This window comes from Salvelinus sp. IW2-2015, linkage group LG5, assembly GCF_002910315.2.
Source record: "Salvelinus sp. IW2-2015 linkage group LG5, ASM291031v2, whole genome shotgun sequence".
NCBI classification, from domain to species: Eukaryota; Metazoa; Chordata; class Actinopteri; order Salmoniformes; family Salmonidae; genus Salvelinus; species Salvelinus sp. IW2-2015.
The window spans coordinates 16,993,588-17,008,748 of record NC_036844.1 but is presented as its reverse complement, the minus strand read 5'-3'; the positions used below and the strand labels follow the sequence as shown (position 1 = coordinate 17,008,748).

Here is a 15,161-nt window from a genome sequence, read left to right as displayed (position 1 = left end):
ATAGGTTTATGTTGTGAAATTGATTGGATCTATTGATCTATATTTCAGTGTAAATATGCTTTTATGTGCGTTTCTAATTCTAGGCAAAGCTGTAAATAGAGCCTGCATTTCTGCTTGTAAGTTCCTGTCTGTCTGTCTGTCCATCTGTCCGTCCATCTGTTCTGTCTGTCGTCTCCCATCATCATGCGGTCTTTCTCTGTTCTGTCTATCTTCAAGGTAGACTCAGCGATATGGCATAGTGGGTCAATTTCCGTAACAACTGAAATGTTGACGTGCAAGCTCAACTTCTCTGCTGTTTTGGTCACGTGGCTTACCACGCTGTAACAGTGTGAAGCGAACCTGTGCACATGCGCAGATACTGTGTGTGACTGTGTGAGAGCAAAGTCTTGCATCTCGCTCATCCTCACTATCTGCGGTGCTGCTCGTGGCAACATCAGTTCACTGAGTCTACCTTTAAAACGCTTCCACTGTCTCTCGTTTGTATATCTCTCTTTTAAGAGTCTGTCTGTGTTGTAGGTGGTAATAAGGTGAAGAAGGACTCAAGTGTCTCACGGACACTGGAATATTGAATGAAGTGTGGCTTCATTTCTTTCAGTGTTTATGCCTACGGACAATAGTATAACTGTAAAAGTGTGTCAGTCTGTGTGTGTGTGTGTGTGTGTGTGTGTGTGTGTGTGTGTGTGTGTGTCTCGTGTGTGTGTGTGTGTTTCTGGGATGGTATAGAGATGGTACAGTATAGAGAGGTAAGAGTGAGGATAATGAGGGGTAGAGATGCACTTTGAATGAGGGTGATGATGGAGAAGTGAGTCTGAATGATGATGGTTTCTATCTGGGTTAGTCCTTAATGTATCTCCATTTAAAGACACTTACACTATAACACTAGTAGCTGACAATCCACATAGATTGTCATCTGTAACACACACACACACACACATCACACACAGCACCACACACACACCACCACACACAACCCACACACACACACACACACACACACACAACACACACACACACACACACACACACACACACACACACACACACACACACACACACACACACACACATGCAAGCACACTATCCACTTATGTACAACACACACGCAAACAAACTGAGACACATGAAAACACACCACAGTTCACAGGGTACATGGGAACACACACACCCAGACGCACACACTCCCACACCACACACGAAACACAAGCGAGCACATAACATTCTAACAATGTATCGGTAACATTATGACAACGTTGTCTTAAGGACAAGCTGTCATGTCCCAGCTTCATTATTTTGAGAACATTATGTGCTGTGCAGTCAACCATGGGTTTCACCCTAGCATACAACCAACACCATAGAGTTAACAGAAAACGACTGAGATTGAAGGTGTTAATACAGCATTTAAAACAAGTTTGACAAAACGGAGAACAAGAGAAAGTAAAATACACATAGAGAAATAGTCATAGAGAAAGCATGCCAGCAAATACACAGTTCTTATCCAAAACAGCAAACCTTTATTTGGACCAGATGCCTTTTATTTTGATACCCCTCACCCCACCCGACATCAACAGCTGACCCTCAGACCTAGAAAAGACACTTTCCCTGATGCGAGCCACAGAGAGGTACAGGCAGGCAGCATGCACATGCATAGACACAGAGCTACTTCAAGAGAGGAGGTGAGGTTCCCGGTGGACTGAACACGGGAACGCGGGAAAATAAGATGACAGGAGAGAGGAGAGGCCCAGGAGGTCAACATGAGGTCGATATGAGGTCAGAGGTCGAAGAGGAAGAGCTGTGAGGAGGAAGAGGAGGGCGGCTGGGCAGCAGAGATGACATGTCACAGACACAGAGAGAAAGAGCGAGAGGGGACAGATCTAGGAGAGACAGAGCGGAGTAACAAGGAACAAGGTATGGAGGCTCAGAGCACACAAAACTGTGTACTAGTGCCACTTAGGAGGGAAGTGTTCATCCCAGACACACAACACACACACACACACACACACACACACACACAACACACACACACACACACACATACACACACACACACACACACACACACACACACACACACACACACACCACACACACACACACACACACACACACACACACACACACAACACACACACACAACACACACACATCTACGCATATCCAACCATCGCGATGATACCGAGGCTTTAACACAAAGCACAGTGTAAGGATGTATATTTTAGCCTATCCTCATTAACTCAATGTGCAGGACTGTGCAAATTCAAAAAACATCTGTCTTCAAGTATAATGTCATGTGAGACCATCATGTTCAGGTCTAAAGCATGAGGTGTCAGAACAGTAAAACTGAAATGATGGCTGTCAGCAAAATGCAGTAAGGAAATGCTTACATGCTGACATATCACTGGGTTATGATGGAAATGGCATCATTTCTCAGACTTTAATCAAAATCCCTTGAGAATCATCCGCAGCAATCAACCACGCAGCCCAATTACCACTTACCCCTTCTGAAAATTGGATGCCTAATAACTTGTGGCTTGTAGACTACAGGTGGACGACCTGTGTCCATGATCTCTTGTAGAGCAACAGAGATATGTTTCAGTCTGTGTTACCCATACACTTGGGAAGAGTAATGGTCTTCTCATTGATCTTGTTTTAACCCCTGACATTACTAGGGGCAATTGTGGTATATACATACTATTGATTCCATTGATTGGTGGAATAAAAAAAAATGTCCCCCCCATTTCTAAAACCAAAGTTGAGCCCCTGTGTGTATGTGTATGTGTGTATGTGTACGCACACCTCTCTGTATGTGTCTCTTACCATTGATAACACTGGGGGAGAGCAGGGTGGAGTCGTGGTCAACCAGTCTGCAGGCCCCCTCCTCTGAGGCCCCAGCCCCTGCCTGTGGCTGGCCCTCCACGGAACTCACAATGTCTGAACGGTCAATGTTCTTCAAAGCTACATATATACTCTCCACTGACAGAGGGAAAGAGGAAGAAGAGGAGAGAGGGGTCGGAAAATAAGTTAAGGAATGAAGAGGTGGGGGACTGTAGTAACACAGACAGAGAGAGAGAGAGAGAGAGAGAGAGAGAGAGAGAGAGAGATAGACAGACTCACTCTTGGCCCTCTTGCCCTCCCGGCCAGCCCACAGGTTGAGTAGGGCTGAACTCTGGTCCAGGAGGGAGTTAGGATTCTCCACCCTGATTCTGTTAATGTCATCCACACCAAAATGCAGCTCCCTTGCCAACTCTGAGAGAGAGAAAAATGTATTCAGTATATCATATACGTAACTAAGTTTATCTTATCACATATAGTAGACTATACATACATTATTACATTTGAGTCATTTAGCCAACGCTCTTTTCCAGAGCGACTTACAGTAGTGAGTGGATACATTTTCATACTTTTTCGTTATGGTCCCCCGTGGGAATCAAACCCTCAAACCTGGCATTGGAAGCGGCATGCTGTACCAACTGAGCCACACGGGAGTAACAGCCCTGTACAGGAGCACTAACCTGCCCAGCTCAATCCCAGCTGTTCAGATATTAGGGAGATCTTGAGCTCGGTCCTCTCCATGGCATTCACTGTAGCTGAGGAAAAAAAGATAACTTCAGAACTTTAAATCTACTTTAAATGTAGGACTCAATCACAACTACACGACTGAACACTGTGTAAGGGGTGCAAACAGTACGGCACAAAAAAGGTCTCATTTTTACAGATTTGTTCAAGTTACTCAATACAGGACATTATACAATATATCAAACCCTCTAAAATCAGTTGCTATTAAAATAGATAATAAGAAACTTACCTTGACAAAAAGCACTGGTCTGTTGAAGGGAATATGTATTACCCACAGAGTATTGTGTTTTTGCCCATACAATCCTTATGTGTTAGCAGACTATAGGCAGGGTAGGTTAGGGGTAGGTAGAGAAGAAATTCATTCAGAAACCAGTCCCTTCTGTTAGAACAACATAGCCATAGGGAACTGAGGTGCAAGGTAGCAGCGCCGTGCTCAGATAGACAGAAAAGGCCCAGCTCTCATCTTCACCATGTAACCAATGAGCACTCCTTCCCATCTTGGCTCATCTACCATGGGCCAATCATAGGGCTCCTCTGTCTGGCTCCACTGCAAGGACCTGCCCATTCCCAGCGCTAAGCTAAATGCTAAATATCCGCCATGCTAACAGGACTCGCAGTGGAGCGACCAGCACCAGCGCCATGCAAACCATAACAGGTATTTCAGTACTAATGTTACCAGGACTCTGGAAGGGTTTTAGTCCATAGAGCTGTTTGGATGTATAGGTATTAGCTAATCTTTGGCACATAACCAATATGGCGCCATCATCGCACTGCTGTGTATTCTGGGGCTCAGTAGAGCACTGTGTTGCATCCAAGGCTCATGCGTAATAGATTGGGAAGCAGGGGAGTAGGGGTGAAACATTCAAGCCCTGTCTCCTTCTGTATATTAGGGAGAGGGCTTCTGGAGAGGCATGGCAAGACTTACCCAGACCGGGCTCATTCAGTGCGTTGTAGCGCTCCCTCAGGGCCAACGGGGTCAGAGTTCGCCTCCGTTCCTCACTCCCAACAACCTGGACCACACACAATGGACACAGTAACAAAAACATAGATATGGGTACTGCTATTTCTGAAACATACTGAACAAATATATGAACGCAACATGCAGTGTTGGTCCCATGTTTCATGAGCTGAAATAAAAGATCCAAGAAAATGTCCATATGCACCAAAAGCTTATTTATCTGAAATGTGAAATTTGTTTACATCCCTGGTATTGAACATTTCTCCTTTGACAAGATAATCCAACTGACAGGTGTGGCATATCAAGAAGCTGATTAAACAGCATGATCATTGGTGCACCTTGTGCTGGGGACAATGAAAGACCACTCTAAAAGGTGTAGTTTTGTAACACAATGTCACAGATGTCTCAAGTTTTGAGAGAGCATGCAATTGGCATGTTGACTGCAGGAATGTACACCAGAGCTGTTGCCAGAGAATTGAATGTTCCTTTCTCTACCATAAGCCGCGTCCAATGTCGTTTTATAGAATTTGGCAGCACGTCCACCCGGCCTCACAACCGCAGATCACATGTAACCACACCAGCCTTGGACCGCCACAATCCGACGGCAATTTGAATTCAGAGATACCATGACAAGATCCTGAGGTCCATTGTCGTCTCATTCATTCGCCACCTCATGTTTCAGCATGATAATGCACGGCCCCATGTTGCAAGGATCTGTACACAATTCCTGGAAGCTGAAAATGTCCCAGTTCTTCCATGGCCTGCATACTCACCAGACATGTCACCCATTGAACATGTTTGGGATGCTCTGGATCAACGTGTAAGACAGCGTGTTCCAGTTCCCGCCAATATCCAGCAACTTCGCACAGCCATTGAAGAGGAGTGGGACAACATTCCACAGGCCACAATCAACAGCCTGATCAACTCTATGCGAAGGAGATGTGTTGTGCTGCATGAGGCAAATGGTGGTCACACCAGATACTGACTGGTTTTCTGATCCACGCCCCTACCTTTTTTTAAAGGAATCTATGACCAACAGATGCACATCTGTATCCCCAGTCATGTGAACTCCATAAATTAGGGCCTAATTTATTTATTTCAATTAACTGATTTCCTTATGCAAACTATAACTCAGTTAAATCTTAGAAATTGTTGCATGTTGCGTTTTTATTTTTGTTCAGTGTACATGCATTTCTCCCAAGGTTGTCTAAGGAAATGTTTGCATGTGGTTTCTTGTGCTGCTTTTGTGACGATTACATTGTACTGTCTTAGTGGAAACAAAACTGTATTTGAGATCAAACATTTTTTTTGCTTAAATTAGCAATGTGACATAAAAATATTCAGTTCATCTTTGCTTTTGAACCGCCAATCAATAGTCTGACTAGTCTCTTTTTAGATACGGTATCTTTTACAGTCTGTATTTAAGGTTGGTCTTTTTTAAGCCTTCAAAGTTCAACTGATCATGCATCAGCTGAGAAAGATCCAGACAGAGCTTCCCAGGAGATATTGCAACACCCTTTGTCGACTGAGAACCAATCAATCAACAGCAACATTAAAGCAGAAAAACACCACATTCATAATTTCCATAAAATGAATGACTCTACACTCTTAGAAAAAGGGGTATGGTCAGGGTATATTGCATTGTTCCCAGTGGTACAAAAATATAAAATACCTTCAGAGGTACACATATGATTTCAAATGTTATTGTTTGGTACCTTTTAGGGTACATGTGCAGATAATCTAGTATAATGGTACAATTTTGTACCCAATATTCTGAATATAAAGGTACAATAATCAGACACTCTCAAAAACCAAATATGATCATATTTTCCTGCATGCTTTTTGGAGGTAGATTTTATGCTACACAAAGATAACATACATTTTTCTAAACAAATCCAATCTGTTAGCAGTCAGACTTATTGCACCCGTTACTGAGATGGTTGTTCCGGTTTAGGTCAGTGGTTCTCAAACCTCTCCTTGGGGACCCCCAGATGTTTCACAATTTTGTTTTAGCCCTGAACTAGTTCACCTGATTCACCTAGTCAAGGGCTTGATGATTAGTTGACAAGTTCAATCAGGTGTCCTAGTTCTGTAATAGATCAAATACATGAACCGGCTGGGGGTCTCCGAGGAGAGGTTTGAGAACCACTGGTTTATGTCGTCTCATTTGTAATTGTTCTGTACCTTGGTAGTCCTACCCATACAAAACAACATGACAACCACGACCAACCTTGCTTAGCTTCAGAGGCAAAACAGCAGTGGGATAAAGGGTGCTATGTTTCTGGAATGAATGTGCCAAAACGTGCAACTGTAAAAAAGGCAGCGAAAGCAAAGGCCAGGGTAACATAACAAACAAAATTGCATGAAAGAGGGACGTGTTCCATTTAATTGCGGCCATTTGCAATTTGCTCTCGCATTTATAAATTATTTCCTTGCAATATTTATTTTTCATATCAATACTTTTGGATTTATGTTTTGCTTTCAATATCATTATTTTTGTTTGCAATAGTAAGAATTTTGTTCTCAACTTCAGAAGTTTTGCTAGATATAAATGGCTATTAAAGGTGCTTAAAGCGGAAATTGTTAATTCAGTGTTTCCCAAACTCGGTGTACATTAAGCTTTCATTATTTGAATCAGCTGTGTAGTGTTAGGACAAAAAAAAAAAAACGAGCACCCCTTGTGGTCCTGAGTTTGGGAAACATTGCCTTAACTGAAACATTAACAAAGTGTTTTCCCAACCACAGTTTTGGTAAAAATGTGAGGGATGGGGCTGGTGAAATGCAACCAATCTCAAATCCATATACTATGTTATGGATGCAAGGACTGACCATCAATGATATCAAAATTACATTTCAGGCTATACAGCATTTATTTACATTTACCTTTTTTACATACATTGGAGTAAATGTGGAGTTTTCTTACATGTGAAACTGCAAATTTGATATCACTAAATGTGGAGTTTGGTTTTTCCATTTATGCTTTGAGGTTGGACTTTAGCACGTATAGCTTGTTGGCATGTAGGGCGCACCGATTGGTGTCACCTCGTTAGTCAGTATGTGTTACACCTGTGATGGTTGCCATCTCGTTAATGGGAAGGCGTTTCACTTGTGCTAGCCCAGGTGCTATTTAGGGTGGCTGGCCCAGTGCTCCAGCGGTCTTGATAGATACAGAGGGTTAACACCTTTAGTTGGCGTGCCCCATTTTGAATTCTAGACAAGCAATCCTTTGTCTGATCTTCTCTGCTTTCATTTTGATCCACTTAATGGTTTTCTCCTGTCTTTGAGTTTGGTGTGGGTTTTCCTTTTGTTTGCTTCTTCTTCAGAGGTGGAGAAAGTACCCAATTGTCATACTTGAGTAAAAGTAAGGATACCTTAATAGAAAATGACTCAAGTAAAATTGAAAGTCATTCAGTAAAATACTACTTGAGTAAAAGTCTAAAAGTATTTGGTTTTAAACATACTTTATAAAAAGTAAATGTAATTGCAAAAATATACTTAAATATCAATTGTAATAGTAAAAGTTTAAATAATTTCCAATTCCTTATATTAAGCATACCAGATGGCACCATTTTAGTGGTTTTTTAATTTGCAAGGGGCACACCAACACTTGAACATAGTTTACAAACGAATCCCTTGTGTTTAGTGAGTCTGACAAATCAGAGGCAGAAGAGATGACCAGGGATGTTCTCTTGATAAGTGTGTGAATTGGACCATTTTCCTGTCCCGAGTACTTTTGGGTGATAGGGAAAACGTATTGAGTAAAAGAACATCTTTAGGAATGTAGTGAAGAAAAAGTAAAAGTTGTCCAAAATATAAATAGTAAAGTACAGATACCCCAAAAAACGACTTAAATAAAAATACTTTGAAGTACTTCACATCACTGCTCTTCTTGGGCATATTTAGTGACCGCTCATGGTGGGTGTCTTTTATGTTCCAGTTGTTGTTGCTAGTTAACTTTCAGTGGACTTGTGTCTTTCAGAACCTCTCCTAAAACCCCACCTGTTTTGTTTTGGTTGGTCAGTGACGCTTTGTTAGTTCCCCCTTCTGTTTGAGTGACATTTTGGGTTTTCTAGCTAGCTAACATTTCTTACATGTGAAATGCAAATGTGATTTTCACATGTGAAAATGCAATTCCACATGTGAAAGTGAGATTTTCACATGTTTATTTTTGAACAATTGAACAATTCAATTGAACAATTCCAAAAGTTATATTTTGTGAAACTGCATATCTGATTTTCACATTAACGTTTTAACATGTGAAACAGCAAATTTCACTGCAATTCACATGTGAGGTGAAAACATGTTATTCTCCTCACATGTGAAAATGTGGTGTAAACATGTGAACTCTAAATGTAATACATGTGAAAATATGGTTTCACTATGTGGGAGTTCTGAATGTGAGAGAGTGAGTTGGAGTGTGTGTGCATTCATGAGTGTGTACCTTGACACAGGGTGGCATGGTGATGTTGAGGTTACACAGCACGTGCTGTGCATCCTCATACTTGGTAGACTTCCGCAGGAAAGAAAGGAACCCAGAGGCTTCCTTATTGCTGTCTCTGACCTGATAGACACAGAGAGAGAAAGGAGATACAAGGGAAAGAAATAGAGAAAGAAAGACGAAAAAGAGGACCAGGAAGATCAGAAGAGGTGGACTCGAGGAAGAGAGACACGAGAGAATGACAAAGGTAGGAAGAGGTAAGCAGAACAGATATGAAGGATAAAGAGGATAGGGTGAAATGTAATGAAAAAGAGAGAGAGGGAAGAAGAAGAAGAGAGAAAAGGGGGAATTAGACAACCTGCAGAGTGGTGGTCTGTCGAGCAGAAACACAGAGGGAAGAGATGGAAGCAGTCCATAGGCAGGCGAGAGAGAGAGAGATTTACCTGCACAATTACCTGGACGTCTGTCAGATCAGACAGTAACAGAGTGACCGTGAGAGAGAGAAAGAGAGACAGTGAGACAGACATACAGACAGGCAGGCCACAAGATTGGCAGGCAGGCAAGAAGGTGAAAGAGCTAAAGGACGTGCACACAGTTACAGCTAGGTAGAGTCGGCAGGTACACCACAATGGAGAATACTTCACAAGGCACTCGTCTGAGACTGACTAAGATGGAAGCGCACGTCACACACACTCAAAGCCACACAGACAGACAGAAAACACAGACAGACATAACACACGGACAGATATGGGTAGACAAACAGTCATACATATGGGTAGGCAGACAAGATGTATAGACAGACAGACACGCACAGACACACACACAGACAGATAGACAGGTGGTCTGTGAAAGAGAAGTGTTGTCTGCAACACACAGGTAAAGAAAGATAGAAAGACAGGCTGAACAGATATACAAAAAAATGGCAAGATTTGAAACAGATGGAGAGATGGAATGATAGAGATGGGAGAAGACACACAACACTTGTAATGAACATATATAAAGTTAAAGAGATAGATGGACGGATAGATGGACACACAAACATGTCTGAAAGACAATGACAGACACACACCGACATATCAGAAACACCGATAGTCAGTCAGACACACAGACATGTAGACCGGATCGAAAGACCAACCGACTGTCGACTGACCGACTGTCAATTCAACGCAAAACCTGCCTGAATAACATGTAAAATACACCAACAGACAGTTTGACAGACTGACACTTCAATTAAAACGACTGAATCACAATTCAGTGCAAAAATAGAGATAGACAATGAGAGGGAGACAGACCTTGACAGAGACAGGCAGTCTGTTATCTCTGAAGGCTTGGAAGCTGAAGCTGCGTGGCTGCTGAGTGGCCTTCCTCACAGGCACCAGGTTCCCAGAGCACTCCAGGTGCAGCGGCATGCCCTCCATCACCTGAGGGGGGCGACAGAGAGTCACGAGAGAAAAAGATCCTCCATTGACTAACATGGATTATTCACACAAATGTCTGAGTTATGTGAACATATTTAAAGACAGTAGAACCTACTGACACACACACTAAACCCCTCGCCCCCTGACCCCTGCTGACCTCTATATCCCTGCTCCGTGCCACCTCGCTGAAGTTCTCGTGCAGCTCCAGGGTTTTGTCCATCTTGTCGTCGGTCATGCAGTAGCAGCGTAGGCGGCCCTCGCGGGCCTCGTTCATTTTGGCAAATATTACAAACTTGGCCATGTAGGGCACGGCCATCAGCTCCCGGTACAGCAGGTTGGCGAAGGTCACCACCTCGGCTGTGCGCGGGCAGTCTGCCAGCCAGAACCTGGGGAGAGGACAAGAGGAGAGGGGGAGAGATGACGCACAGAGAAGGTTGAGGGATAGTCGATAGAGATGGTGGCTGTTTGTGTGTGTGCATCTGTTTTATGTGTCGAAGTGTACAGTTAATGGATTAAAGGCTGTAGCATAGTGTTAGCGGATGGAACTCAATATGGTTTGGCACAGGATGAGGTTGCAAATGGTTATTATGCACAGGGTAAAGTAGTATACTGGTGTTATTCCTCATACATTTTGTATAACATCTAAAGGAGGGTGTGAATTAGGACTCACCTTGCAGAGACGTTGGTGGTGAAGTTGGCGCAGTTGTTGGTGTACATCAGCTTGGTGGTGCCAGTGATGTCCTCCCACTGGGCAGGTGCTGTTCCACCTGGAAGACAAGGGGCTGTTTCATCTCTCTTTTTTATACACTTCCACTTTCTCAATCTCTCTCTTTCCCCTCAGAGGCCGATTACTTTTCCCAACTCTCTTTCATAAAAGATTGTCTGGGCTCGTGATGCTATCGCCCCGTAGCACTCATTTCAGTCATCACGAAGTGCTTTGAGAGGCTAGTGCTTTTGAGGGCTTTATCACCTTCACCTTACCCGACACCATAGACCCCTACAATTTACATACCGCCCCAACAGATACACAGACAATGAATCGCCATTACACTACACACTGTGGTATCCCACTTGGGCAAGAGGAATACTTATGTGAGAATCAGTGTTGGGGAGTAGTGAACTACATGTAGTTCAACTAGAAATGTAACTACATTTTGCAGTAGCTTGGTGGTAGTTGAACTAAATTCAAATCTAAGTAGTGTTTTCAGTAGTTAATTACTTTTTAGCCATGTAGTGGTGTAGCTACCTACTGGAACTACACACTACTTTTTTGCTGAAAAACATTTGAGTGTAGGCAATAATTTTCTAAATTTTTCGGTATCAATTGTCACTTGAAACATCATTTTTGTGTATAACTTCTTATGTCTGGGGGCAGTATTGAGTAGCTTGGATAAATAAGGTGCCCAGAGTAAACTGGCTGCTACTCAGGCCCAGTTGCTAATATATGCATAGTATTAGTAGATTTGGATAGAAAACACTCTGACGTTTCTAAAACTGTTTGAATGATGTCTGTGAGTATAACATAACTCATATGGCAGGCAAAAACCTGAGAAAAAATCCAACCAGGAAGTGGGAAATCTGAGGTTTGTAGGTTTTCAACTCATCGCCTATCGAATATACAGTGGGATATTGGTCATATTGCACTTCCTAAGGCTTCCACTAGATGTCAACAGTCTTTAGAACCTTGTTTGATGCTTCTACTGTGAAGGAGGGGGGAATGAGGGCTCTTTGAGTCATGGGCCTGGCAGAGTGACATGAGCTGACCAGGCGCGTTCACGTGAGAGAGTTAGCTTGCGTTCCATTGCATTTCTGAAGACAAAGGAATTCTCCAGTTGGAACATTATTGAAGATTTATGTTAAAAACATCCTAAAGATTGATTCTATACTTCGTTTGACATGTTTCTACGAACTGTAATATGACTTTTCGTCTAAACTTTCGCATGGACTTGCCCGCGCATCGTGAGTTTGGATTGTGTACTGAACGCGTGAACAAAAAGGAGGGTATTTGGACATAAATTATGGACTTTATGGAACAAATCAAACATTTATTGTGGAACTGGGATTCCTGGGAGTGCATTCTGTTGAAGATCATCAAAGGTAAGTGAATATTTATAATGCTATTCTGACATATGTTGACTCCACAACATGGCAGATATCTTCATGGCTTGTTTGGGCTCTGAGCGCTGTACTCAGATTATAGCATGGTGTGCTTTTTCCGTAAAGTTTTTTTGAAATCTGACACAGCGGTTGCATTAAGGAGAGGTTTATCTAAAGTTCCATGTGTAATACTTGTATCTTTTATCAATGTTTATTATGAGTATTTCTGTAAATTGATGTGGCTCTCTGCAAAATCACCAGATGTTTTGGAGGCAAAACATTACTGAACATAACGCACCAATGTAAACTGAGATTTTTGGATATAAATATGAACTTTATCGAACAAAACATACATGTATTGTGTAACATGAAGTCCTATGAGTGTCATCTGATGAAGATCATCAAAGGTTAGTGATTCATTTTATCTCTATTTCTGCTTTTTGTGACTCCTCTCTTTGGCTGGAAAAATGGCTGTGTTTTTCTGTGAATAGGTGCTGACCTAACATAATGATATGTTGTGCTTTCGTCYTAAAGCCTTTTTGAWATCGGACACTGTGMTGGGATTAACAACAAGTTTATCTTTAAAATGGTGTAAAATACTTGTATGTCTGAGGAATTTTTATTTTGAGATTTCTGTTGTTTTGAATTTGGCGCCCTGCACTTTCACTGGCTGTTGTCATATCGATCCCGTTAACGGGATCCCAGCCATAAAAAGGTATTAATAGGCTAAATTACACACAGTTGCCTCAGGCCTCACATCATCAAGTGGACTCATGAGCTGGGCATAATAAAAAAATGATGATACTAGTAATAATTTCACTGCTTGAGACCCCCCCATGCTCCGGTCGAGACCGGTGAGGGTTGGGAACAACACCTCCGCCATGCTGATCCTGAACACCCCAGGGGTGTGTGATTAGCCCCTTCTGTACTACCTGTTTACCCACTACTGTATGGAGCTTTCAGCACTAGTTCTGTCCCCTTCACCCCTGTCCTAACACTCACTTATGTTGACAATTAATGCTATTTGCCGTGAACCAGATGTCAAGGACATAAAGTAAACTCCATGCATGACCATACCAATGACACTGCAGAGGAGGCGCAGGCTGGTGGTGTCCCCCTCCCCAGCGTCACGTGGACTCTCCCTCCAAGATGGGGGCAGCGGGATGCGTAATCCTATTGGCCGGTGGAACTTGCGTCGTCGTGGCTCGACCGTGACCACTGGGCTGAAGGTCGCTTGGTTACCAAGCTGTCGAGTCAGAAGCTCGTCTGGGATAGGCTGAGCCTGAAGAGGGAGAGGAAAGACGGGAGATGAGAAAGAGTGAAAGAAAAGAGAAAGGGATAGAGAGAAGAAAGGACAAGTGATGTATTAAAAGGGGAGACAAAAATAAGAACAATAACGTAAGTTAAAAATACAACAGAAAACACAACACTTTTTCTCACATTACTCGCCCTCTGGAACATAGTCAACAAACTATTATTAAGACAAAAAAACATATTATTACAACATAATACATAGGCCAACCTGAACATACATCTAACCGATGGATAAACAATCATACACGTAAAACCAAACCAACTGACATGCACATTTGAATATCAGTTCATTTAGCACAGGGAACTGAAGTATGATGAAAGGCTAGATAAAGGAAAAACAAAAAAGACAATAATGAACCAAAGCAAACACATTCATACATCCAAAAATTCAATATCACAAATACAGTACAGAAAACATCTAAATCAAAGGACAACAGACACAATGATAATTAGGCGATATTGGACAAATGGACGCAGCAAGAAGTAAAACAACACAATCTTTGGTCGTGGAAAAATAAAAGGAATACAACTTCAGTATATGGAGGTAGTCAGCACTCCTGACTGCCAGTTTCTATATGCTGTAGTCAGTGTTATGCATTAGACAGCTCCATTGTTGCTGTGGTGCCAAACTTGCTTGATTGGCAGGGCAGACAGCACTGATTGAGTGAGCTGAACAGAGCAGCTACCTGACAAGATGTCCCATTCAATCAAAGTTGACTGAATACAGCCCTAGGTCTTTGGAAGAGCAGTGCAGAAAGCATGACAGTCTATTCACTCCTAGGGAGCCAACATGAAAAACTGCCTTTCTATTCACATAACCCAGTAGGTAAGGTAAGGCATCGCTCTGCATGCATCTCCCCCTCTCTTCCTCGTCCTTCTCCTCTTCCTCACCTGCAGCCCCAGTCGAACTTTCTTGGTGACCGCTGTCTCAGGGAAGATGGCTTGGACATGAGGGACCAGCATGCTGGCCAGCTGACCGCCCTCTGGGCCAATCAGGTCGCTCTCCTGCTGGACGCGGGACACCACAGCGAAGTAGAGGGGGAAGTCCGTGGAGATGATGCGGCGGATTCTCTTCTTCTCCAAGTCCTCGTGACTCTCCAGGTCTGAGGAAGGAGAGGGGCGGCAGAGAGAAAGGGGTATGGATTATGTTAATGTGTTACATATATTTTTGTGTGTATAACATTGTTGTTACAGTAAAATGATATACTGTCGCTTACATACGAGGCCTTAGACATAACAGTACATAAACATGGCTCTACTGTAGAGGGGTGACATTTATCATCGTTACACTGACCTTCATCCATGCCATTCAAAATGGTCTCGAGCACCTCGTCGCCATAGCGATTGCGATGCTCCTTCCAGA

General features: G+C 42.8%; 1 protein-coding gene across 1 annotated transcript in view; it reads right to left on the bottom strand.

Annotated features, from left to right (window-relative positions):
- LOC111963983 (ankyrin-1-like) overlaps positions 1-15,161 on the bottom strand; it is an 88,532-nt gene that overhangs the window by 5,962 nt on the left and 67,409 nt on the right. The window contains 11 exon segments of the mRNA XM_070443582.1: positions 2,815-2,970; positions 3,112-3,243; positions 3,510-3,584; positions 4,499-4,583; positions 8,973-9,092; positions 10,262-10,390; positions 10,545-10,773; positions 11,058-11,154; positions 13,562-13,766; positions 14,690-14,901; positions 15,093-15,161. The exon segment at positions 15,093-15,161 is cut by the window's right edge and continues 86 nt beyond it. Coding sequence (XP_070299683.1) covers positions 2,815-2,970; positions 3,112-3,243; positions 3,510-3,584; positions 4,499-4,583; positions 8,973-9,092; positions 10,262-10,390; positions 10,545-10,773; positions 11,058-11,154; positions 13,562-13,766; positions 14,690-14,901; positions 15,093-15,161 — 1,509 coding nt within the window.